The sequence below is a fragment of the Pimephales promelas genome, chromosome 18, assembly GCF_988280905.1.
Source record: "Pimephales promelas chromosome 18, fPimPro1.hap1.1, whole genome shotgun sequence".
Classification (NCBI taxonomy): Eukaryota; Metazoa; Chordata; class Actinopteri; order Cypriniformes; family Leuciscidae; genus Pimephales; species Pimephales promelas.
Window position 1 is genome coordinate 19214658 of NC_142786.1, and position 25358 is coordinate 19240015.

The 25358-nt window shown below is 38.6% G+C and overlaps 1 protein-coding gene across 3 annotated transcripts in view; it reads left to right on the plus strand.

The window, feature by feature from the left end:
- The first annotated feature begins 858 nt into the window (after window positions 1–858).
- The window catches only part of nup153 (nucleoporin 153), a 42929-nt gene continuing 18429 nt past the window's right edge, over window positions 859–25358 (plus strand). For 2 of the 3 annotated variants that reach the window (XM_039680665.2, XM_039680666.2), the window contains exons 1-10: window positions 859–1013; window positions 9197–9401; window positions 16131–16415; window positions 17245–17378; window positions 18202–18330; window positions 18430–18546; window positions 21247–21291; window positions 21391–21444; window positions 22470–22610; window positions 23216–23268. In XM_039680665.2, coding sequence (XP_039536599.2) covers window positions 936–1013; window positions 9197–9401; window positions 16131–16415; window positions 17245–17378; window positions 18202–18330; window positions 18430–18546; window positions 21247–21291; window positions 21391–21444; window positions 22470–22610; window positions 23216–23268 — 1241 coding nt within the window. In that variant the 5' untranslated portion in view covers window positions 859–935. The remainder of the gene's footprint in view (window positions 1014–9196; window positions 9402–16130; window positions 16416–17244; window positions 17379–18201; window positions 18331–18429; window positions 18547–21246; window positions 21292–21390; window positions 21445–22469; window positions 22611–23215; window positions 23269–25358) is intronic. The other variant, XM_039680667.2, reaches the window with a different exon arrangement.

Sequence of the window (25358 nt, forward strand, 5' to 3'; positions counted from 1 at the left end):
TAGTAATTGTATAGTTATTATTTGAGGTCCCAGTTTGAGGAAAAATGTGTTTTACCTTGTCATTTCAAAATAATGTGTTGAATTTTGTATATATATATTATATACACATTAATTATTTAAATCCAATTGGTTGAGTCTTTTTCCAATATGTTGACCCAGGAGCATGTTGAATCCGTTTCACCAAATATTTATGACTTAGTTACAAATTTGATATAAACTTAAAATTCACCCTACATTTTATTTTATGTCAATATAATTTTTTTAAATACTTTAAAAATGATATTTATTAATTTATCTATTGTTTATTTATTTTTGTTTTATTTCTAAATTATTAATTTAGCATTAATTTATTTTATCTATTTGTTATTTATTTAATGTATTATTATTTATCATTTTGGTATTTATTTTTATTGTCTTTTTAATTTTTATTTCGATTTTTTTTTTAATTTATGTTTATTAGACCTAGAAAGTAGAAATTCGTGTTCATCACAGAGAAGAGAAAAAAAAAACATTTCAGAACTAATATCACCCTTCTTCATAATTTATCCACCATGCCATTAAAGAAATAAATGTAATAACAATATAATAATTATTATTAGGCTATTAGTATCTCTTAATGACTAAAGTCTGATTTAACTCAATACACGTTTGAGCTATAACACGTGTAGTTTATCTTGTTGAATAAAACAAGTCTCTTCGCGTAATGTTTACCACAGACTTTTTTTTTCCCGTTTTTTACTCATTTCCGCCTAAAAACCCCAAAACATTCCCGAACCCACGATAAGTTGTCCTACAAACTGACGTCAATATCGAACGCATTTGTGTTTATCCGAACTCCATTTCCCACAAACCCCAGCGCCGAAGTGGCTGACGGTATATTGGAGAGCTGCGCTGTGACAGCGGAGCGCTACTGAGCAGACTCAATCTAGTTAGCCATGGCGGCGACAGGAGGAGGGAAAATCAGATCAAGAAGATATCACATCGCTTCAAAACCGTATGCCAAAGGCAAACAGGTAAATAAAACGAAGCCCTAGTCGCCATGACAAGGATTTTAGAAGATGTTAGCTTTAGCCGGACCGGTGGTTTAGCGGCGGGCTTTGGTTTTTGTAAACAGGAGGCATTTTGAGGCCTGTTCCAGGCCTGTTCACGTTCCCTCAGCAAACGGTCTCAACGCTGTCACCGCAAACCCGTTAGCAGCTAATTAATTTGACTGAATACACACAGCCCTTCCGCGTGGAAAATACTCGAAAATGTGGCGTTAGAGAGGCGAAATTTGAATGTATTTCACTAATTTCAAACAACCGCGTGAACGTGTTTCAAACACAACACGTTAGCCGTTAGCTGGTGCTCGCACCGGCGTCAAACAGGAGTGCGTACATTTTAACAAACCTAAGAGCATTTAAACAGCATTTTATTATAGTAACCCTCTAAATAAATTGTCCTTTATACTCCGACGTGTATGTCTCCATTTAACATTATATGTGCCCTAAGGATACACATGAGGGTAACTTGGGGTTCAGAGCACGTTCGTCCTTTTTCTTTACTTCTGTTTCATGTCTAAGTCGAGAGATGAATTGGATATGATTGGCGAGTCTGATGCTTGTTTGTGTAAATGTGTAAAGCACAGGTTGATGTTAATGCACTGGGTTTGTCATCATGATGAAAGGCGGGATGAATGTGCGTGTCGTGACGTGTTTTCAGAGGGATCTAAACCTCACACACAGGAAACCCTTAAAGGGAAAGTTCACCCTAAAATGATCCCATACTTGAATCGCACTCAAGCCATCCTAGCTAGGTGTGTATGACTTCCTTATTTCAGCCAAACACAATTGAGTTATATTAAAAAATAGTCTGGCTCCTTTAAGCTTTATAATGGGAGTGAATGGTACCTGAGATTTTGAAGCTCAAAAAACCATCCATCATAATAGTAATCCATACTGCTACTGGAGGTTAATGAAGCAAAGAGGTGCGTTTTTTTTGTTGTTGAAAAAATATCTATATTATAACTTAAGAAACCGTAATGGGCGAATGCAAGAGTGACCCCTGACACGACGGAGGACATATTGATGAATGCGGAAGTGCAGAGGATCGAGCGAAAACACCGGTAATGGATTGTAAGTCTAAAATGAGAGTTTTTAAAGAGAAATGTTGGAGTTTGAGTTTCTAATCTCACCAGAGGTTATGCCACTCATATGCATCGGGTCAGAGGTCACTCTTCCACCAGAACTACACTCATGCACGGCCTTTACGGGAAGCCAGTGATTATAGTTTATAAAGTTATACATATGGATGTTTTTCTTACAAAAACACACGACTTTGCTTTAGAATGCCTTTATTAACTCCCTGAAGCTGTATGGATTACTGTTATGATTAGGGGTGCAACGGATCAAAAAACTCACGGATCGGATCGTTTCTCGGATCAGAGTCACGGATCGGATCAGCAAAAAAATAAAAGACCAGACAAATAAACATAGGTTTTGTCTTTTTGATTATTAACACTTTTAAATTGTGAGCGGTGAGAGCTATATGTGACGATAACGGTTATCGTCACATAGCTCCGTTCCCCTAGAAGTCCACCTGTCTGTCGTGAGCGCAACAGATGCTCGGGATAGTTCATCCACAACAGTTCATGTCGTAACGTGGCTCAAGTACTTTCAGTATGTGTTTAAAGCCCTCGTTTTGCACAACCGAATATGGCCTCATGTCTGCAGCTATAAACACACCGATAGCATTTGTGATGGCTTTAGCCCGGTCTGATTATGCAACTAGGGGCTGCTTAAATGCCGCGGTGGTACGTCTCGGTTTTATCTACTAACCTCTTTCCTTCATGTCATATTTGATGGAAAATCCAAAATGGTCATATACAGGTGATTTAAATGATGCGGGGCGTTCAAGCTTCTCCGTTCCTCCGCTCGCTATGACGAAACTGTGTGTTGACTGAACAACATGCGACTTTTTTTTTTTCATAATCAATCCGCGGATCACGTGTGTGCCGATCCGAACGAATCACGGATCAATGATGATCCGTTGCACCACTAGTTATGATGGATGGATGTGCTGCTTTGGGCTTCAAAATTACAGGTAGCATTTACTCCCATTATAAAGCTGGAAAGAGTCAGGATATTTTTAATACATCTCCGATTGTGTTTGGCTGAAATAAGGTTATATGCTCTGAGGATGGTTTGAATAAATTATTGGATGATTTGAATTTTTGGGTGAACTATCCCTTTAAACAGGGAAATACATATAGGGCTGAACGATTTTGGAAAATAATCTAATTGCGATTTTTTTTTAACCAATATTGCGATTGCGATTTAATATGCGATTTAAAAAAAAAAGTTATTTACCTTCTGTATTAGTCGACAAAGACAAGCAATAAATCATTGTACAGTAGGGATGGGAATCTTTAGATAGCTCATGATCCGATCTACTTTTTTTCTCTTAAAATATGTATTTAACGTTACTATGTTTTGGAAGGTTCGAGCGGTGTCGTGTGTGTGAGTGAGGAAGAGAGAGAGCGAGAAAATAGAAGCAAGCAGATTCAGAAGTTCAGAACCCGGTTCGTTTCTAAAGCACGCGTAGCGTCATCACGCATCTGTGTTTAAAAACTATAAGCTCATACTCGATTCTGAAATTCTCTGAATCGATCCAGGATTGTTGAGGAGAGAATAAATAACACAATATCACATACATTAAAAATAAACTGTTCTTTTCTGAACGCCTGACCGCGTAGCGTGGCAAATTGATGCTTTATCTTGCAGACTGCTTTTCTCTCGCGTGTCACGTGACCAGTGTAATCGCAGCTCTTGCGATTACGAAATCGCGTTTCATCATATCGCGATTTTATCGCAAATGCAATTAATCGTTCAGCCCTAAATACATACACACTATTTTCTGTTGTCACATTGTGCATCGTTTACACCTTGTTTCTCTGCTTGCCAACTTCGCATAAACTGCACAAACTATAGTTTCATAGAATCCAGTAAGGTAGTGGCTACTTTTTCCCTCCACAAATTTACGATAAATGTAAAAGGGAAAGTGCTTATTTCACATGCCTTTCAGGATTTAATTTGTTCCCTTTCATTCTAAATATTCCTGTGTTTTTACATATTCATTTATTTTAAATCTTCCACGTTGCCCCTCACTTTATATAAGGGGATAAAACGGCATACGTGTATAGTAATGATTTAAAACAATGCCGTTTAATTATCACAAGCTGCAGGACAACTTTCCCAAAGCATGTCATGTCAGCTTGCAGGCATGTTTACTAGATTAATGGCATCATAAAGTGGAAGTATACATTTTTTGTAAACAAATTTTTGCATTATTGATGGGATTGTATTTGCACACTGTTGACAGGAAGCGACTGTTGCAATTAGGGATGTCAATGATTAATCGACGATCGATTAATTGTCGATAATACATTTAATCGATAAAACTTATCGATCATTGATTAAGCATGCGCGTGCGTGTTCATGTGCTCGTGCTGCTCAACCGCGAAAGATGTAAGCTAGCGCGCCGGAGTTATGTTTGGGACTATTTTACACCTTCATCATGACAATAAGTTGGCGTGTGCATTCGCAGCCTTTTGTTTTGTGCAAATGTAAGTTGTAATAGTTTATTTTGTGTACGCCTATCTATATCTGCTTTATCATCTCATATTGGATGTATTTGGTTAAGAATTGACGCTAATAAAGCATGATGATCTTTGTGCGCGCTGCTCAAGCGTCGATGCACGACTAATAATGACTATTGGGACGGTCATATTACATAACATTATAAAGATAACAATATTGTAATAAAACATCGTGAATTATTTGGGTTGAGTTGAGTTTAAAAAACTTGTAATAATTTGGTGAGGAACATAGCGTTTTGAGCAGCATTTGCAGACCCTGTTCTGCTGTTGGCCATATGACACTGCTGCGACTAGGGATGGGACGGTATGAAAATTTGATATCACGATTATAGTGTCCAAAATAATCGTGATTATCAATATTATCACGGTTTTGTTAAAAATTTATGAAAGTGCTCAAAAAGAACTGATGCTCACACTGAAAACATTTCAACAAGTTTTATAATTGAAAATCAACAAACAACAAATAAAACAAGCCTCTCAATGCAGTTTTTAGGCAAGATTCTATTCTATGGCATTTGCTTCTTTATAATGCCCGTCGTCAATAGCAACGCATTATTACACAGCGCACATCCATATCACAACGGACGCGCGCTCTCGTTTCATTCAAACACAACTTGCCGTCTTGCGTCTCCGGTTTTTGATTGTATTGCAAAAATGAAATCAGAGTTGATTTATTGCTTACAGAGTTTGATAGTATTGGTGTGATATATCTTGTCTGGACGATTGTTTTACAAAATGAATTCATAAACGGGTAAGATTTAAAACATTAGCTAATCTCATTATCAATTCAATATGTCCCCGTAATTATGTGGTAAAAATAAAATCGGTTTAATACGTGATGTATCTATACTTTACTATCCCTTAAATTATCACTCTTAATAATAGTCTTGTTTGAAGTTGTTCGTTCGTCTTTGGCTCAAATCCACTTGCTACGAACTTTTCTTCGCGGAAGCTTCACGTCTATTTCAAGTGAGTGACATAAAATGTTTCAACTCAAAACAACATTTCGTGCCCAATTGTTTCCCAGACGTAGTTTTGGTATTAAGGTCAAAGTTAACTTGCCTTGCGTTCGGGTGATGATCACACAAGACGACTCGGCAGATTTGAAGTGTTTCTATTGTAGTGACGTTTTGTTCGGCAGACAAGGTGACCATTCTCGATCAAGTTTCCCTCAGGACTTTTGTAAAACCCAAAATATGACCACACCTCAGATTTGGTCCTCTTAAAAGGCTGAAAAACCTCCTGAGCACGGTCACTGCCTTCCGCCATTCCTTCTCGAATAGTAATTTAAAAAAATATTGCGTGCTGCGCGCCTGCGTCAGACTGGCCGACAGGATTCAGTGAGTTATTAAAATCGCGATAATCAAACACGGTTTTAATGATAATTAAATTTTAAACGATAATACTAACCGTCAGTACATTTTATCACGGTTTATCGTGAAACCGGTTATCGTCCCATCCCTAGCTGCGACGCCTGCAATATGCGTCGCTGCAGTTTTATTAAGGCTAACGATTAATCAATTAATTGATGGTTAATTTGAACGATGATCGATCATGGGAATTTTTGAAAATTGACATCTCTAGTTGCAATGCCTGAGGCCCCATCCGTGTGCATTAGCTGGTTTCATGTTCATGCCGTTTATCCTTATGTAGTCTTCATGATCGCAGAGTGAGGCGGCAAGATAAATTACAGGGCTCCAGACAAACTTTTTTTACTAGGAGCGCTGTTGCCCCTGACTGAAAATTTTAGGAGCGCAAGCAGAATATTTAGGGGCACACCTTAAATCAGCTCGCAATGCAATTTTTCAAATTTCCCCCAAAATAACTGTAATACTGACAAATTCTTTAATAATAAATAGACTTAACATTATGATATGCTGTTTTATTTTAAGTTCACAGGGCTCCAGACTCAAATTTGAGGGCAGCACCACCTCAAATCAGAACTCGAGTTATACAAAAAAAAAAAAAAAAAAAAACATAGCACTGGGGCTGACAATAAATCACTTAGATTAATTTAGTTATCCTCTTATAATGTCTTAATTTTAATTAAAAACAAAAGGAGAGAAAACATGTATGTATATAAGGACTTGGAGTGAATAGCCAATAAACATCTTACTGTTTACAATGTTTTTTTTGTTTTTTTTAAAATAATAATAATAATAATAATTTTAATGTTTAAATAAGAGTTTTCCAACATCTTAAAATTTTTCGTTTTAGGACAATCTTTGAGAAATGAACAAAAAATGTGTTGATCATCACAAAAAAATACAAAAAAATAAAACATTTATATATGATATTATCCGTTTTGAAGAGCAGGACAAAGATGTGTAGGCTACGTTGTAAGCGTTTGACATCATATTTATGGGTCGAGTTAACTTACTAGCCTAAATCCATGGTGGACTGAAAGCGGACTGAAAGCCTTCTATAAGTGTTTCTCCTGGTTTCCACGTCAGCGCTGTTTGATCTGATATGGTTGCGCCGAATCGGAGTGTTTCTCACTGGATCTCGTAGCGATGATGTTATTAATTCTGAGGTGAATTCAATGGATTTATTCACTGGATCTGCTAGTAACAGTGTCGTGTGATCGAGATCGGCCCGCGACTGGCAAGTTCGGGGCTTTATTACTGTCAGTGGTTCGGGGGGGCTCCACTATGCGCTGCTCTGCCCGCACAGTCCAACCTAATAAAAACGCTAACGGTCCGTCCATGAGTTGCGCATTTTAGTTCCACTTTCATTTTGTTTGTATTCGCTGCTAGGTAACGTGTCGATATCGCTTATTGCTCAGACGCACATTGCAGGTTGTGATATTTGTCTCCGTCTCCTTCCCACAGACGTTTATTCGCGCTATTCTTGTCACGGATTCATTGACGCGTCCCTTCCACGCTTACCATGCGTTTAACGTGTGACAAATTTACCGGTCGCACATGTGCGACTGGATGTAAAATTCAGTCGCACACTCTCAAATTTTGGTCGCAAAATGCGACTATTTGGTCGCAGTCTGGAGCCCTGAATTACTCTCTTGCTCTGGCCTATAGTTAAATCAAAAGTTGCTTTGAGCATTAAAGCCCTTCCATTTTGATTGCGCAATCTCTCCCGGCTCTTCTGCTGAGGCTAATTGGGCTGTTTAGCTTCCCCACCTGCCCGTGGGTCACATGCTTACAGCGTTCAGCCAAAGATCCAGTCTGTGGTGTTGCTGTGTCCAAACCCTGGAGCTCTGTTAGAGAACAATAAGTGCTTGCACAGTGATTTGGTCCCCAGGGCCCCTTTTAGACGGCAACTGACTCTCTCAAATCCAGGCGTTCTCTAGCCTTGGGGCCACTCTGCTTTTCAAGTGTGAAAAATGAACTGGACTTGTCCTGTTAAATTATGAATCAAAATTAAGCATATTTTTTGTATGACTTGGCTTCATGCTTACTTGTAGTGAAGTTGAAGGCAATGTGATTGTGAACTTGTTTTTACTTTCGAGGTTTAAGAGCTTAAGCAGTTCTGACTGTTCAGTGCTAGTCTAAATCCAAAAGGTTTAGGATTACAATTAAGGGTGATATGTGTTACCTTTTGATTTATCATCATAATGTGCATCTGTTTGAAACAAGCCGCATAATTTGAGTTGAACTTCCTTTAGTCAAAACTATGCAATGCATTGCTACTTAAATGTAATAAAATGAATCTTGAAAATGAACTGATTAAGCATCCACCAATATAAAAAATTTGGCAGATACTGATAGGGCTGGGTACAGAGTTCGATACTTTTTAGGAACCGACCGAATTGCCTTGATACTATCAAGTATCGAAAAATGACTTGTTCGGTACCATATTTCGATTACCTAAGGGGTTAACTCGTTAAATCAGTACTCAAACAAATAAATATGAAATGCACAACAACACAAAATCCCAAAAATATATATATGTTCCTTTATGCACTGGCTAAGGAGCATGAGTCAAACTAAAAAACAAAACAAACAAACAAAGGTTTTCTGAGGTAATGTGTTATGTAATCTTGTTAAAATGGATTTGATAAAATTGGTATCGAAAAAAAGTCTCATTCAGGAACCGGTATCGAAATCAAGGTATTGGTATCAACATTTTTTAAACGATACCCAGCCCTAGATACTGATAATTATTTATATTTGAAAGAATTTTTATATAATTTTGAAAGCCTGATTTCAAAACTAAGTCTAACCATTAAAAGCCGTGTCCCAAGCACACAATGTTCTCATTATAATTTTATGTAGTCAATATTACAGATTATGCGCTGCACATGTGGCACTTAACTGTATTTTCTTTTTTTTAAGTGATTCCAATCATATTTCAGCAAATTCAAAACCATCATAGCAGACATGTGCACATCTAAAGTGTCTCAGCTGGAAGAAACAATCCGTTATTTATCGGCTTTTATGTAACGGCCAAATTATCTTATCGGGCGTATTTGGTGATATCGTGCATCCCTTATACTGATGCTTTGAGGCCCCTGTCAGATCTGCATTATTCATTAATTTAAAGGTATTGCTCTCGCTCTTTTGTGGCTTCTGGGTGTGCTAATTGTCTCTTTGGCCCCTGCAGCAGCCTGGCCTGATCACTCGAGTGACAGACACAGTGAAGAGCATAGTCCCCTCCTGGCTGCAGAAATACTTCAAAAATGGAGAAGTTGCAGAGGGTGATGGTGCTGCAGTCGGGATTGAGCAGAACAATGTGGCTCCTCCACCCAATGGCAACGATGAAGCCGTCCCACTCCCTGATGGACGAGACTCTCCAGAGCCTAACACAGGTATGATGAAAACACGCTATCCTGCAGATATGCATGGGTTCATTTCTAAAACCTAGTGATCTGTCTATACAGTATACACGCACTAGGGCTGTCACTTTTGTGAAAAAAAATACTGTTTCATTTCAGACATAAGTGTTCATTGAATCGATTGTCTAAAGACGCTTCCATTTTCAACACCAAATATAGGCAAATCCACTGACACCTAACAGGCATTAGGACAAGCGTAAAGAGGGCGCTTGAGACACGCACAAGTCGGCAATATTTCTGATGATTTATTGGTGTGAAGTTTCGTGCACAATGACAAACAGGAGTAATGCGGATAAAATGCGGATAAAAATTAACTTTGCTGGGAAATGTTGTCAATCAAGGGCCAATTTGGCGTGTTTCTTTGTTTACTCGCTTTGCTGGGGAAGTTCATGTAAGCCAAATCTGCACGGATTTAGCGCAAATACGCAACTTGTGAGTCCTCATGATGTATTAAGGGGTCATGAACTGGCTTTTTAAATTTTATTATATTGTTATCTGAGGTGAACTTATGACGTTCGCTTGGTTTTTGCATTCAAAAACATCAAAATGAATAAGTAATAGGCTATTTTCTACCCTAGTTTTGAGCCCAGCTCAGAAACGCTCTTTTTATGGGCGTCTCGCACTGAAGACTTGGAAGTAAACGCCCACTGCTGTGAGTGGATAACAGTTTTGCATATAATGAGTTTCAACTCACCCGTCGATGCACTTGGGGGAAATTGTTTTGAAAACGTCCAATGTTGTAAAATGGCAACCGGGAATGATTCGCCCATACATGTTCGACCCAGAGTCCGTGTGTTGCACAGTTCCTGTCAGATCTAATATAGACGACACAGCACCGTTCTTTAATCTTAATCGGTCTGCAAATCTTGTTTATAAAACAATCCTCAGTAAAATGAAGCAAACAGATGACAATGTTTTACCCTCATCAGCTGGAACGTCTTTAAAAATAAAGTTTATCCATGCAGTCCTATTGGAATCCAGAGGAAGCTTATGCAGCGACTGTCTTCTTCCACAACCAGGCACTACATAATATTAATTGCTCGGTAGCTGTATCCGGTTTGTCATCACGAGGTAGGCTCTATGTTATTTAGCTATGCATGTAATGTGCGAATCGGTGGGCGGGGCTAAACTGTGTTGAAGTAGGCGTTGATCATCTTCTGCGGGGGTGGGGTTTTATCCTCTTTGATGTCATAGTTCCCCACTTTGAAAAACAAGTCGTTTGCTGAGCCTAGTGTCAATAAAAGCTTTTATTGGGCTAACAAGGATGTTTTCAGCTCTGAAACTTACAGAATATTCTTTAGGGCTGAATGATTATGGAAAATAAGTTAAAGGTGGAATACCTAAGATTTTTGCATTCAGATATCCCAAAATCACAAGGCTAGTGTTAAATATTTAGTTATGATGATAACTCACAATATTCCAAATGTTTCAAACAATGTTTAAATCGCGAGAAAATTGAGATTTTGACCAAGGAAACGGGGCGTATGAGCAGGGGTGAGCTGGGAGTCGCCAGTCAATCGCGTCATATCCGCTTACCTCGGTTTCCGCTCGTACTATGTGTAGTCCTTGACAAATGCGGTAGTTGTAGTTGTGCGTTAGCGTCTATCAAGCAACAAACGTCAGCTTGTTTCGCGCATTTGTTATGGGATGGAGCACAATTATTCTTTTCATATTCTTTTCATTGGAGTTGAAAACAACAGTTCCCATCATTCCGCGTTCCTCCACGTCGTCATCAAGCAAAGCCGTTGTTGTTGTTTTGAATGTAGCGCCCTCTAGCGGCATCTAAATCTTAGGTATTGCAGCTTTAATTGCGATTTTTGATTTTTTTTTTTTTTTTTAAACAATATTGCGATTTAAAAAAAAAGTTCTTTACCTTCTGTATTAGTCGACAAAGGCAAGCAATAAATCATTGTACAGTAGGGATGGGAATCTTTAGGCAGCTCATGATCCGATCTACTTTTTTTCTTATTAATTAATCTTATTAACACTTAAAATATGTATTTAATTACATGTGTAAAAACACATACTTTAAAAAAATATAAAAAAAAACCACATTAAATTAAACCAATTACATGTTAAGAATTTTAAGGGCTATATAAAATAATATAGCTTCAAAGTATAAAAGCTAGTAAATAAAGAGAAACAAAAAAAGCATTACAAGCAATAAACAAAGGGTGTGCTCACTACTTAAAAGTAGGCTGTCTGAATGTTTTTCATTCAAGAGCTGGAGTGATTTCCCCCCTCAGTTTATATATGATAAGCTGCATTCGCACTAATGCACATATCTCTTTTGAAATTGTAAATGTGGTTTGTCCTGTTGGTTTAAGATATAACTGACCGTGTTTACATTAATTTCGTGTCATAAACCAATGAGTCGCTCATAGCTGCATGCACGAGTGCTCTTCACAAAGCGTGCGTTAGTATTTTCAACACAGGCGTCTCATATTTTTGGTCTCGGCAGGCTATTTCCGTCGTTGTTTTATCCAAAATATGGTTAAACGTTGTGCCTCGGGCATTTGTAACACAGATACACATTTCCCAGAGAGGTTGGAGGGGGGTGTCCGTTTTTTCCCTTCCCAAAACCGAAGTAAAATCCTGACAAGTGTCATCTTTGGAAACTGTGTGGATGTCCTCAGTCAGCTAAACCCCGCAAAGATCAACAAGCACATCTTTTTTTACTTCTAACCTTACTGTGAGTGTGAAGTTATACTAGTTGGACCGTTTTATAATGTTTTAGGTTATGATTTCAGTTCTCATACCAGTTGTTGATACGCTAGCACACGCTGCTAATAAATACAACGTTATACTCGTGTAGTCCGTTTGCTTTGTAATAACGATTATAGAAGTGGATAGAGACCTACCCAGCTTGGCATGAACAGTGTTGCTCCCTGATATTGTTAGTCCCAGCCTCCGTCTCGATTAGTAGGAAATGCAGTGGTTCATTTTTTGACTGACTGGTAACGTTATGCTTTTGCCTCTATTTTGGATGCCTTGTTGTTTCTTGCGTTTCACCTGCATGTCTTGGATATAGCCTTCGAACGCATATTGCGGCCCCTTTTGCCTACTTCTATCGGACACTTTCTTTGCTGCTTTTAGTGATTTATAAAAGTTTGATAACATTTCAGCAGGAAGAGCTGTTACAGCATAAGCCATGCTGAGCGCAGATGAAGTTTGATGGATGTAGCAACAGTATCTAAGGGGGGCGGGGCTTAGCCAATGGTGAATTTGGTTCAACCTAGGCTTGGGCCTAGGCTTCTCATATTCCGATTCTCAAATGTGTAAGTGAGTTTTTGTCGTTTAAAAAAAAAGAGAGAAAAAGATCTTTATCTGTAACGTGAGATGGGCGCCGTGTTTGGGCCGCAGTTCAGATATTTCTGTCTGTTGGATTTATTACAGTGCGGGAATTCATCTGTTTCTCCCGAAATAAATGAAAGTAAGTGGCCGAGAAAAATAGAGTTGACTTTATAATTATTTACACAGTGTCTCTCTGATATGAATAAAAACCGCCGTCAAATTTTTGAATGGGTTGTTATTTCTGCTTCCATAGACACCATTGTGTATTTTACAAACTAAAAATGTATTGTTTTGCTATAATATATTATTGTCTGAATCCTAAAATAAATATTACTGTATGTGGTTAAAAACACTGGCTCAGCGCCAGCCATAGCAAAAGCACGCAGTTTGAATCTGGCAGTTATGTCACTGTACATTCGCTCCATAGACTCGCTCTGTGCTTAGCTGCTGTAGAGCGTGCCGAATTCGAAATTGCTGATAATAGGGCTGGGCGATATATATCGTTACCGCGATAGAAAACGTCAGTCGTAACAGATTTTTTTATTCCGTGTATACCGCGAAATGCAAATAAGGGGGCGTGGTTAACTCCCGTGCAGCGCGCTTGACACTGATGCTGAGATTTGTCAAAGAAACATGGAGAAAGCAGATCAAGAGGATCCACAAAGGAATTACATTTTCTAAAGGATTGTTGTTAACGTGTTATCTTCGGGGGGGGAAAGGCAGCCGTCGACTTGAGCAGAGCAGCAGCACCCAGGCTACAGTTTAGAGGAGTGCACGTTCGCAACAGGGAAAGCATGAAGTTACTTGATAACAACATTTCATAGGCTATATCAATATCATTACGAGAAATAACCTTAAATAATGTATAGTTATCCACATCTTTCCTTCTCTTATGTATAGTTACTTTTTAAACATGAAAATCGCTTTCAGCATGAATGAACATCCTGCTTGTTAAAACGAATGTATAATCTTGTTTCTGAGGCAAAATTACTAAATATGCAGCGCGAGTTATATATATATTTTTAACTCCAAACAATTGCCTACTGGACCAGTTGATAAAATCTTCCTTTGATTCGATCCGTGATTACAACTTCACTCTCAAATTAATCGACCGCATTTTGTTGATGTAAAAGACGTGCGCGTGCACATGCACTGAGAGGGAGCGCGCGGTGTTCGACGCACTGTTATAAGTTGTGTATAATTTAAACTACTTGGTCAACACTAACAGTAGCTGCGGTTTGGTTTTCATATTGCTGATCTTCTTCTTGTCACTTCCGAACTGACGGGTTGCCAGATATAACAAAAATAATATAACAAAAACAAGCCCGTTAAAACAACAGTGTGTGCAGAGTCCGGTTGTGCAGGAATACCCTTCTCCGTTAAAAACGCAGTATAATAAGCACATGTGGTAAAAAAAATATTATAATTATATTATATCTATTATAATTATATAATAAACTGATTAATGAAGTAAAGCAATGCATGAGATTGAAAAATTATTTAAAGTTGAAATGCACCTATGAGTTGTATTTAATATCAATCTGTTGTGGGAAGTTCATCTAAAAGTGTGTGTTTTTTGTTAAATATATTTTGATATAAAAATAGTTTACCAAATAAATAATTTACCAAATAAAATAAAAATAAAACAAGGTGACATACTTTTCATTTCTAAAGTATTTGGGTGTATCTATTATACAAAGCCCTTTTTGTCGATTTTTATTTATTTATTTATTTTTTTTGAGGATAACTATATAAATAACTATATCGTGAAATATATCGTTACCGTGAAATAAAATTAGTCATATCGTGAAACACAATTTTGGTCATATCGCCCACCCCTAGCTGATAAGATATAGAAGAAAATATGTATTGGAAAATGAGAATATTATGAAAATACCCCCCCACTCCCTCCCGATATCATAGTCCATCGCGATGTTTCACTATAGACATCGTCTGATGCCAAATTGGTAGACATCGTCCAACCCTAGTTCAACCCCGAACTTTATGAAATAACGTTACTATGTTTCGGAAGGTTTGAGCGGTGTCGTGAGGGAGAGAGAGAGAGGGAGAGAGAATAGAAGCAAGCGGAACACGGTTGTTTCTAAAGCACGCGCAGCGTCATCACGCATCAGTGTTTAAAAACTAAGCTCGGACTCGATTCTGAAATGCTCTGAATCGATCCAGGATTGTTGGGGAGAGAATAAATAACTCAATATCATATACATTAAAAATAAACTGTTCTTTTCTGAACCCCAGACCGTGTAGCGTGGCAAGTTGATGCTTGATCTTGCAGACTGCTTTTCTCTTGCGCGTCACGTGACCAGTGTAATTGCAGCTCTTGCGATTACAAAATCGCTTTTCATCATATCGCGATTTTATCGCAAATGCAATTAATCGTTCAGCCCTAACGTAAAGTGACAGCGATTTCGATTCAAACCCCCATGCAATCTTAAGGCCTGTTCACACTGGGACTAATATCAGCGCGCGTTATTCGTCAGCGTTTTTCACCGCGTTTTTTGTTCACACCCAAGCGTTTTTCGCTGACGATGAGCTGAGTGAACATGCAAATTCATTCCCTGACATTAGATGGTGCCCATTTGCCATGCAATACCACTCCATAACAGTTATCTTTTATCAAGATGTGTGTAGTCCCTGTCGCGTTTGTCATAGTTCTTTATGTTCTAGCACCAATGAGAACAGCAGCTCTACATTCATCTTGTCTTGCATCTTCCATGTCTTATTTCTTCCTGGCTGTGTAGACGGTGAATGACGCATGTATTTCTTCTTCACCGTTGCATATGTGTGCTCGGCAAGACCGTTTTGTGTTTGAGCGCCCCCGAGTTGTGTTTTACTGTCTCTTCAGAAGTTGCAAACACGTGAGAAAGCACCAATTTAATTGGTCGGATAGTTTTTGACGCGGCGCGTCAAATTAAAAAAAACGAACCCGAGGCGTTTTTAAAAATGACGCTTTTACGCGTGGCGTTTTACGTGTTGGTGTGAACACTCACATTGGCGCCCTTTGTTTAGTCACGAGGCGTTAAACGTCGGCAAATAACGCGCGTACGAAATTCGTCCCGGTGTGAACAGGCCTTTATTCCTAAATGACACACGATTTGGCTATGTCTATTCATCCAATAATGAAACAGTCTTTATGAGTCTGTCATTGAATAAATCATTCAAAAAATGAACATTTTTTTTTTTCAATCATTCAAAAAATTTACATTTTGTCAGGACCGCTAGTAAACTATATGTCTTGGTTAGTTGTCTATTTGGAATCATGATAGTTTTGTGATCTCCATTTAAAAAAAAAAAAAATTGTGATTCTCAGTTCATCCAGAATTGTGCAGCTCTAATACACAGCTACCCTAAGGAGGTGTCCTTGTCTTGAAATGCTGAATTCATTTTCAGAACCATCAACAAGCAAAGCATCGCTGAACTTCCAGGAGGCTCTTTCGAGACCGCCGCTCAATCGGACCCACCTGCACTTCCCTTCCCTGGACTGCTCTCCGGCATTAGGTGGAGCAAGCGCTCTCTTCTCCCAGCCCTCCACATCTACAGCACCCTATTCAGGGAGCCCTTTCGCTGTAACCTCCAACTTCTCCCTGGTAAAAGAGATAAAGGACTCCAGCTCTCAGCATGAGGATGACAACATCTCGACTACCAGCGGGTTTTCATCACGTGCATCTGATAAAGGTGAGCGAAGCGCTGCCAGACGTTTGAGTTGTTCAGACAGTAGGGGTGTAACGATACACGTATTCGTATTGAACCGTTCGGTAAGAGGCTTTCGGTTCGGTACGCGTTACAAACCAGACGAATCATTGGATCGTTTTTCCTGCCGAACAAAATCCGTGCTGGCGCAACCACCACAATGTTGCGCAACATTAAATGGCAAACATAATGAAAGCTATCTTGATCAAGCGATACTGTTATACACTGTGCTGTGTATGCAGTAAACAAAGCATTTGAGTTCACCACTGAAGTAATAACATCGCTGCAAGATTTAGTGAGAAACATTCACATTTATCGTTTATTAACGAATCAAACAGCGCTGACGTGCAAACCAGGAGAAACATTGTTCCATGAATGAACTAGTTTTGATTTAAGTGCACATATCAGCAACATTCACCATGGGTTTACTGTAGTAACACTCACTGTAACCATGAAAGTGAGGCAAAAATAATAAAATTCTTTCAAGTACGTCACACATCTTTGTCCAGCAATTTAAAACTCAAATATTATATTTAAATGTTATTTTTAATGTGATGACCAAACATTATTTGTTCATCCTTCAAAAACTAAAAGTTTCAAGATGTCGGAAAACTCACACTTAAAAATAATTTTTATTTTAATAAAAAGCACTGGCATTTCTTTTTCAAAAACGTACCGAACCGCTACACCACTGTATCGTATTGAACCGAACAGTGAATTTTGTGAAACGTTACACCCCATTAGACAGCAATACTCATTGGAGTTTTAGACTAGGTGTAGGTAGAACTAAGAGCAGGGCTTAATCTTGTTACAGATGTGCCCACGTCAAAGACTGTGCCGCTCCTCTGGTCCCCAGAGTCTGAACGCACCCACTCTGGATCGCAGCCAGCCCATTCTGGGCTCAAGAGACCAGCCTTCAACCTGTCAGTCTTCGGCACTTCCTCATCAGTAAGTACTTCTTATTCTTATGAGAACTTTCTTTTCTGATATTTTTTTTTCTTCTGTATGGGCAAAATGGTTTAAACCCCAAATAATATATTTTAAAAGCAATTGGCTGTGGAAAAAACAGTCCATCTATATTTAGTTTTTTATACATCCACCCGTTTTACGTTATGTTACATTTTCACTGTTTACAAAGGCAGGGCCTGCCATCTTGTCTTTTTGGCTTGTTGTTTTCTCATTGCATTTTATTGCAAATCTGGATTAAATCCCAGAAGGGAAAATCAAAACAAAATAAAGTTAAAACTTGTTTTGAACAATTTCTTTGTCATCTGCAGATTTATTTTAATCGTCTGATATTCTTTTAGGCCAAGAATATCATAGACAGAAACAGAGAGAAGTAGATCTGGCAACAATGTTCTTCCACAAGACGTGTGCAGTTCTGTTTATTAACTAGAGCGCCAGCTTTCTTTTTTTGGAACCCAACATGAGAATTTCTTTGATTGACATGACAGACAGCAGCAGAAATATTAGACTGCTGTCACTTTAAGACTTCATGCATGGATCCAATATACTGTTACACAACTTGTGTAATCTTTCTCAACTAATTAGGTGCCGAAACTTACTTTTTAACTTTTTTTTTTTTTTTACTTGAAACATTCTGATGCTGTTCTGGGTAGGGTTTTTAGTTACAAAAAAGTATGTATTTAATAAAAATCCGGATGTCGCACAACTTTTGAGCAGTCAGTTTTATTTTAATGGCCTTGTGTTGTCGCATGACTAATGACTGGATGGAGACTAATGTTAATTATGCATATTTATTCTCCTATAGTCAGTGTTGAACAGTTCAGTGCTGAACTCCAGTCAGTTAGGGGATTCACCCTTCTACCCAGGGAAGACCACATATGGAGGGGCTGCTGCGATGAGAACGGCTCGCTCTCGCCCGGCTACTCCTTACCAGGTCTGAGCAATACTGCCAATACTATCATTGTTTGAGATTGCTGCTTGTTTGTTCTATTCCTTTTTGACTGACACTGTATTCTGGTCTTTGTTTCCACAGCCTCCCGTTAGGAGGCAGATAAAGGCAAAGCCGGCTGGAGCTCAACCCTGTGGAGTGACCAGCGCCACGGCGAGACGCATCTTACAGTCTTTGGAGCGCATGTCCAGTCCTCTTGCTGTGAGTTTATTGTCTGGTCTCTGGTGTCTAGAATCTAAAATCAATTAATAGGTTTGTTGCGATATCCACGTCACGATTCAATACATTTCACAATACAATATTGCAATATTCCAAGACATGGAAAAAGGTTAACAAAAAATGTACTGTTGATTTAAATGGTAAATTTGGTGTTACATTGTGGGTGTGAATGAATAGGCTTGGACTTGGTGTTTATAACCCAAAGCACCAGACAATAGACAAGTAGTTTAATGTAGTACTGACACTAAATCTCAGAAAACTTACTTGGTGTTACATTAGCCGTGTTTCCACTGCCGGGCTAGGGCTGGGCCAGAGCTAACAGCGAGCCGGGCCGAGCTAGTGGCCTCGGGCCTCAAGCACCGGGCTTGCGTTTCCACTGCCGGGCCAGTAGCCCCACAGCGCTGCCCCAGACCCCACCCCTAACACGCCTTTCAGGATCAAACGTCATAAAACCCAACCCATTTCAGCGGGTATTATGAATTAATTTATTTTTTAAATTAGGAAGATAGCATGTATATTAACTCACCTGCCGTAGTGGCTGCAATAGTGTCCCGAGACCAGTACAGGCGATTCTCCATTTCAAGCAGCGATTTTTTGCGCGATATAACAAGTAGGGCTGCGGGCACGTTTTCAAGTTATTCATTAATCGTTAACCGAGGCCCATCGGTTAATACTCGGTGCATAGTGTGCGCGCCGCAACCTCGAGATACAGAGTAAATTTTTAACACCTTTAATAACTGATTGGACCCCATTTGAAACGAAATTAATTTATAGAAATAAAACGCAGCAAGTACGGAGCAGTTAAAGCCCCATTTCCATCACCCTTCAAACTGAAATTGCCAATTGAAAATAAGCAAAACGTCCATTTCACAAAAACTCCGTGTCTGCAAATAATAATAATAATAATAACCATCATCATCATTATTGTAACATTTTATTAGGCTGCATATGTAGAAGACGCCTTTATCCAAAAAAGGAACAGAGCACAAATAAACACAATATTTTTGACAAATATCAGCGCATATCCAGTGTGTGTGGAGCACGCACTGATGGCTGCGAGACGCCCATGTGAACAGTTTCATTGCATTTCTTTCAGTGGAAACAACTTAAAATACTCTTTAATTTCTGGTCATACAGAAAATAATAATACATTCTTCGCAAATACATTTATTTATAACAAGAAAACGTTGTGCTTTAACAATTAATCAAGGCGCGCTTCATGATCTCCGTGAACTGAAGCGCAAGACCTGAAACAGCCACCGCATTCGAATTTGTTTGTTTTAAATTGGACATTTAAAGCTTTAGTCTACAGGGGTTATATCCTTTGTAGATTAAAGCTTTAAATGTCCAATTTAAAATGAACAAATTCGAATCGAAAGCCAATATCTTCTATGTTTATGTAGCTTAATTTCTCTCTAAATGTGCATCCGGAGATGGAGATATGTTTTTAGCCGAAAATCATTTAGAAAACAATAGTTTATTAATAAACAATTAATGCCTCGTTATTTTATAGTATTTTATTATCAGACACATTTATTATAGCCTATAAATCACCCATAAATCCCCTTTCTGTAGGCTGTGGTTACGGCTCTTCTCATTCAGCACTGCGGGGAAAATATCATTTCCAGGTTCTAATTTGGCCTCAGAAAACCAGTAAAATATATTTTTTTTTTTCATATTAATTTGTCAAATATTTTAAATGTTTAAGGGGCAAAAAAATCAAACAAATATCTGAAAATTCGTCGATATGTAGCTATAGCCTTTGTTGCGCAGCATTTGGCATAGGCCTACAGTTCAAATTAAAATGTTATGCAATTTTAAGCGGTTAATCGGTTAAACATGGACACCCCTATGTGCATCTTGCTTCAGATCATAACGTTCCATAACACCGATAAACTCCGCCTTTTACCTTGAGCACGCCTCTAGCCCGAGCTGGCCCCCTCTGGCCCAAGGTATTCGACGGGCCAGAAATCCTGGCCGTTGGCCCTGAGGAAGCCCCGATCAAGCCCCGGAAGTGACAGTGGAAACGCGACTGGCCCTGGCACGCACTAGCACGGCCCGGCAGTGGAAACGCGGCTATTGTGGGTGTAAATGAATAGGCTTGGACTTGGTGTTTATAACCCAAAGCACCAGACAATAGACAAGTAGTTTAATGTAGTACTGACACTAAATCTCAGAAAACTTACTTTTTTTTTGGTTGAACTATTCACCATACATATTGTTGCATTTTTGTATGCGACATTTTTGTATTGTGATTAGCCTCAGGGTTGGCGATAAACTGAAAAAATTTCAACCAGTAGAGATCTTGTATTTGCTCTATCTGGGTTATCTGCCATGTTCTGCCGGTATGAAAGCATGTCATTTCAATGCAGTTTATAGACTGTTTCAATGCAAACACTTGAAACACACGCACGTAATGTCACTCATCGTGAAATAAAATGACTTGCACTGTGATATTAGATTCTGGTCATCGCCCACCCCTAAGTCGCCCAACTTTTCTGTCGTCAGTTATTAAATGAATCGTGCCAAAGGTTTAAGATGACCAAACCATAGCAATAAAGGCTTTTTAATCTTTCTAAAGAGAGTGCCTTGGAGTTTCCTGAATTTTTGCTATAAAGTGCCATTTAGATTTGCAGTAAAAGTGAACATTTCATAAAAATAATATTTTTGTTAACTTTGCAGGATGCAAAAAGAATTCCATCTTCAGTTTCATCACCTCTTTCAGCTGTAAGTACCATATCATAGTAGTTTACTTTATTACTCTTTAAAATTCACTGAGTTTTCAGTCCATACAGTCTTCAGACATTGCTTGTTTTATCTTTTCAGTCCTTGAACCACACAGACCTTGACATTTCAAATTACCAGGCGAAAAGGAAAAGGGTAAGTCTTGTGCATTAATAAACGCACGTTCTGCCGAGTGTCGGATAAAAGGAAAAGAAAGACATCCATACATAGTTTTTATGCATAGGAGCAAATTTTTACAGCACAAAATCGCCAACTTTCACTTTGCGTTTGCTGCTTGTCTTTAACTGTTAACAACTGTGGCAGCTGGCTTCTAATCCCGAACAATGTGCCTATTCACCCGGCCCCAGAAACATAAAGCCTGTAATAACCATTTGTGGCGGATGTCCATAGTCCAGTATATCCAGGGCTTTGAGTGCGTTTTGTTGTTAAAGTGAGCACACTACACTTGATGAATCATAGCAGAGGGCTTCATGCATTAATGTTGAATGCTCGATCAGTAATTACAAATAGTAAGCTAATTCACTTTTTTTATTGCTAAAAAAGGTCAATGGTTAGCCTGATATCTTTTGTGCAGTGGTGTAGAGAGCTGTTATTTTAATATTCAATAATATTATTGATCTGTATGGAAGTGTCTTTGTGCACTTAAAGAAAAACAAATCTACTCTTTTTCTGAATTAACGAGTTAATCATCTCAGAATTACAATAATTTTTCATGGGAAAAAATGTTGCTCTGTTTTTCTGAATTAATGACTTTAATGAATGAGAGTTATGTGTAACTCTTATTCATAAAAACAGTGAAAAAAATCATAATTCTGAAATAACTTGTTAATTCAGAAAAACAGAACAAAAGCTGTTGTTCATGAAAAAAATCTCATAATTCTGAGATAATTAACCGTTAATTCAGAAAAACAGAGTGGATTTTTTTTTAATGCAATACGCTTCTGTAGATCTGCCTGCATTGACACCATTACATGAGACCTGAGCTGGACGGTGACATCACTGTTTTCTCCATGTATAAATGAATTAAATTAGTAACTTTTTCACTGAACTTTAAGGTCGCTATTTTCTTCTAGATTGTTGCATTATTTTCCTGTTATCGCGTGTAAAGCTACTTTTGTAAAAAGTATAAATAAAGGTGCCCTGTTGTGTTCGACACACAGCTGGAGCCATCGGCCCCTCCTGTGCAGAAGCTGGTTGTTCCTGCAGCTGCTGCAGTGTCTGGTAACCGCTCGATGTCCTTCAGACCATCACTCACCCCAGGTGGAGGGAACAGAGGGCTGGACAAAAACAACAGGGACACTGTGAGTTCAATATGTAACACAGGGATCAATATCGCCCTTTGTTTCACAGAGATGTTGAAAGTAAAATGCAATACAGATAATTAAGCACACAATTAATCAATTTATGAAAGATATTTATACTTTTATTCACCAAGGATGCATTAAAATTAATGCAGACATTTAAAATTACAGGAGATTTTTATTTCAAATAAATGAGGTTCTTTTTTTTTCTTTATTCTAGAACGTTCTAAAAATTTTCAAGAAACAGTTTCTTAAAATTAAGCATCACAACAGTTTTCCACTGTGATAGGTTTCTTGAGCAGATTTTTGATTTCTGAAGGATCATGGGACACTGAAGTTCCAGCGTCATTACTTCAGTCTTTAGTTTTAACATCCCAGGAATAAATTGTATTTTAAAATATATTCAAATGTTAATTAAGGTTTAAGGTTTTTTTAATTACTATTTTTACTGATTTGTTAAAATAACTGCAGCCTTTGTGAACAAAAAGAGACTTTCAATTGTGTCTATAGGGCCTGAACTATCTTTAAAATATTAGTTTATGAAAAGTTCCTTCAAGCACTGTAATTAAGTGGATTATGTTTTGATTCTTTGTTTCCTTTCTTAGCCGGTAAGACAATCTCCTCCAATTTCAGATCCCTCCCAGACTCCATCTACCAGGTAAGAGCAGATGGTTTATGCTAATCTTACATTACCCCTGTTTCACACTGAACACATAAGCATCGCAGAAGCTGTTTGTTAGCAGAGCGGGAGCCTTTGTGCTTTTACACTGACAGCGTGTGTACTGCAAAAACCGATCAGTGTCGTCCATTGTGTCACGTTTTCAGGCGTACTTCTCTGAACGATGCTACATGTTTTGATTAATGATGTACTGACTTCTCTCTGATGTGACTGTGTTCCTCTTGTACACATAATATATAAAAAATATTAGTGCTGGGCAACAATTCCTTGCATTCAATATAAAAGTTTGTTTACATAATATATGTGTGTACTGTAATTATTTTGTGTATATAAATAAGTGATGCTCGGGTTGATCCAAAATGAGCGGGTGTCTGCGGTTACCTGCAGTTACGAGTCATCCAAAAATATTTGTAATGATATTCGAGTTGCGGTGGGTCGGGTTCGTTTGAAAAAAGATGCCAATTAAACTTTCGTATTTATATAGTACTAGACACAATTTTCTATGAAATATATAGGCCTACACTTTATTGGCTGAATAAATGGCACGAAGATGACACACAAGCTCAGTCTAAACAGTTATCAGTTCTTTACTGGTGATCCGAGAACCGCTGTACCTGTGCGTTCGGTAGTACGCGGATGCACAGTATCAGCTGCTCCTGCTCATCACTTCTCTCAGCAGTGGCACCAACATGTCTCAGTTCATTGAAGTGGAGTTACTGAAGTAAAATATAATCCTGGATATTGGTTTATTTCAATTCGAGGGACTGTCAGGCATGTCAGAAAGTGAGTAACTTTAGTAACTTGTGGATCAGCACTGATGCAAGACGCGAACTGTTTCGAATGGTTCAGTTTGATTTAGTGTACTGGTTCACTAAAAAGAACCGGTTCAAAAGAACGATTCATTCACGAACCGGCCATGTCTCTGATCACTACAGTCTGCAGAGAGATGGAGGCGGCAAGAGAAAAGGTGAAGACTGGGGAGTGGAAGCTCCGCAAATACACAAAATAGAAAGAGTAAAATTGTGGGAGACTAGGGATGGGCATTCGATTAAATTTTCTTAGTCGATCGTCGGAAGAATTAACGATCGACTATCGATTAATCATTAATATTTTTATATTCAAATTTATTATTTATTTAACTTTTTATAAATGAAAAAATCTTTATTACAAGATGATCAACTTGTGGCAGTTAAACTGGGCTAAATTTGAAGATATGCGCGGCGGTGCTCTAACGCAACTGAACCTGCAGCTGCAAGTTGGCCCTTATGAGACCGTCGTTTGTTCCAAAATAATAAATAATAATAAAAATAACTTAACCAAAACATAATAACATTTAGATCTGACAGGTTTTGTCAATGTAACTCAATCAAGGCACGGAGTTGAGAAAGGGTGAGAGAAATTAGCCTACCTAACAATCAATTAGGCTAGGCTACTTAAAGCTTCATAAAAAATAACTCGCATACAACTTCTGCTCCAGTCTACTGATTTTTGTTGAGAAAGATAAGCATGTTGACGACATGATCTGGGGTCAGACGCGACCGCAACCTGCATGGTGACCGTCAAGCCTTGTTTACACTTTCGCCTTGATCTTCAGTGCGAGTCTTTGCAGACTGCGCGCGCACCTCCCCAAACACGCTTGTGCGGACGCGTCGAGTGTAAACATGCTTCAGTCCAGCCGCTGAAAACACCGCTCTGATGAGAGGACTGACGTTGCCGGCCGGGATGCACAGGTACCTCCGCGCTAACATAACCAGCCCAGGGAACACGTTCACTTTCCACTCACAGCATTAGTTTAATGATAATCGATAACAGTTAACGTGATCGGCGAAATTCTTAATGATCAATAATCGATCGTCGATTAATCATGCCCATCCCTATGGGAGACATTTCCCAAAATAATGAAAGAAGATAACCAAGGTACTGGCTTTGTTATGTGTACGTCTTCTTGCGATACTGTGTTTTTACACGTCTATGGCCCAGGTCAGGATGCGGGTTGGGTACAATATTTTCTTCAGGGAAGTGATTTTTCCGGATTAATCCGGAGTTCCGGATTTTCCGACCTGAAAATG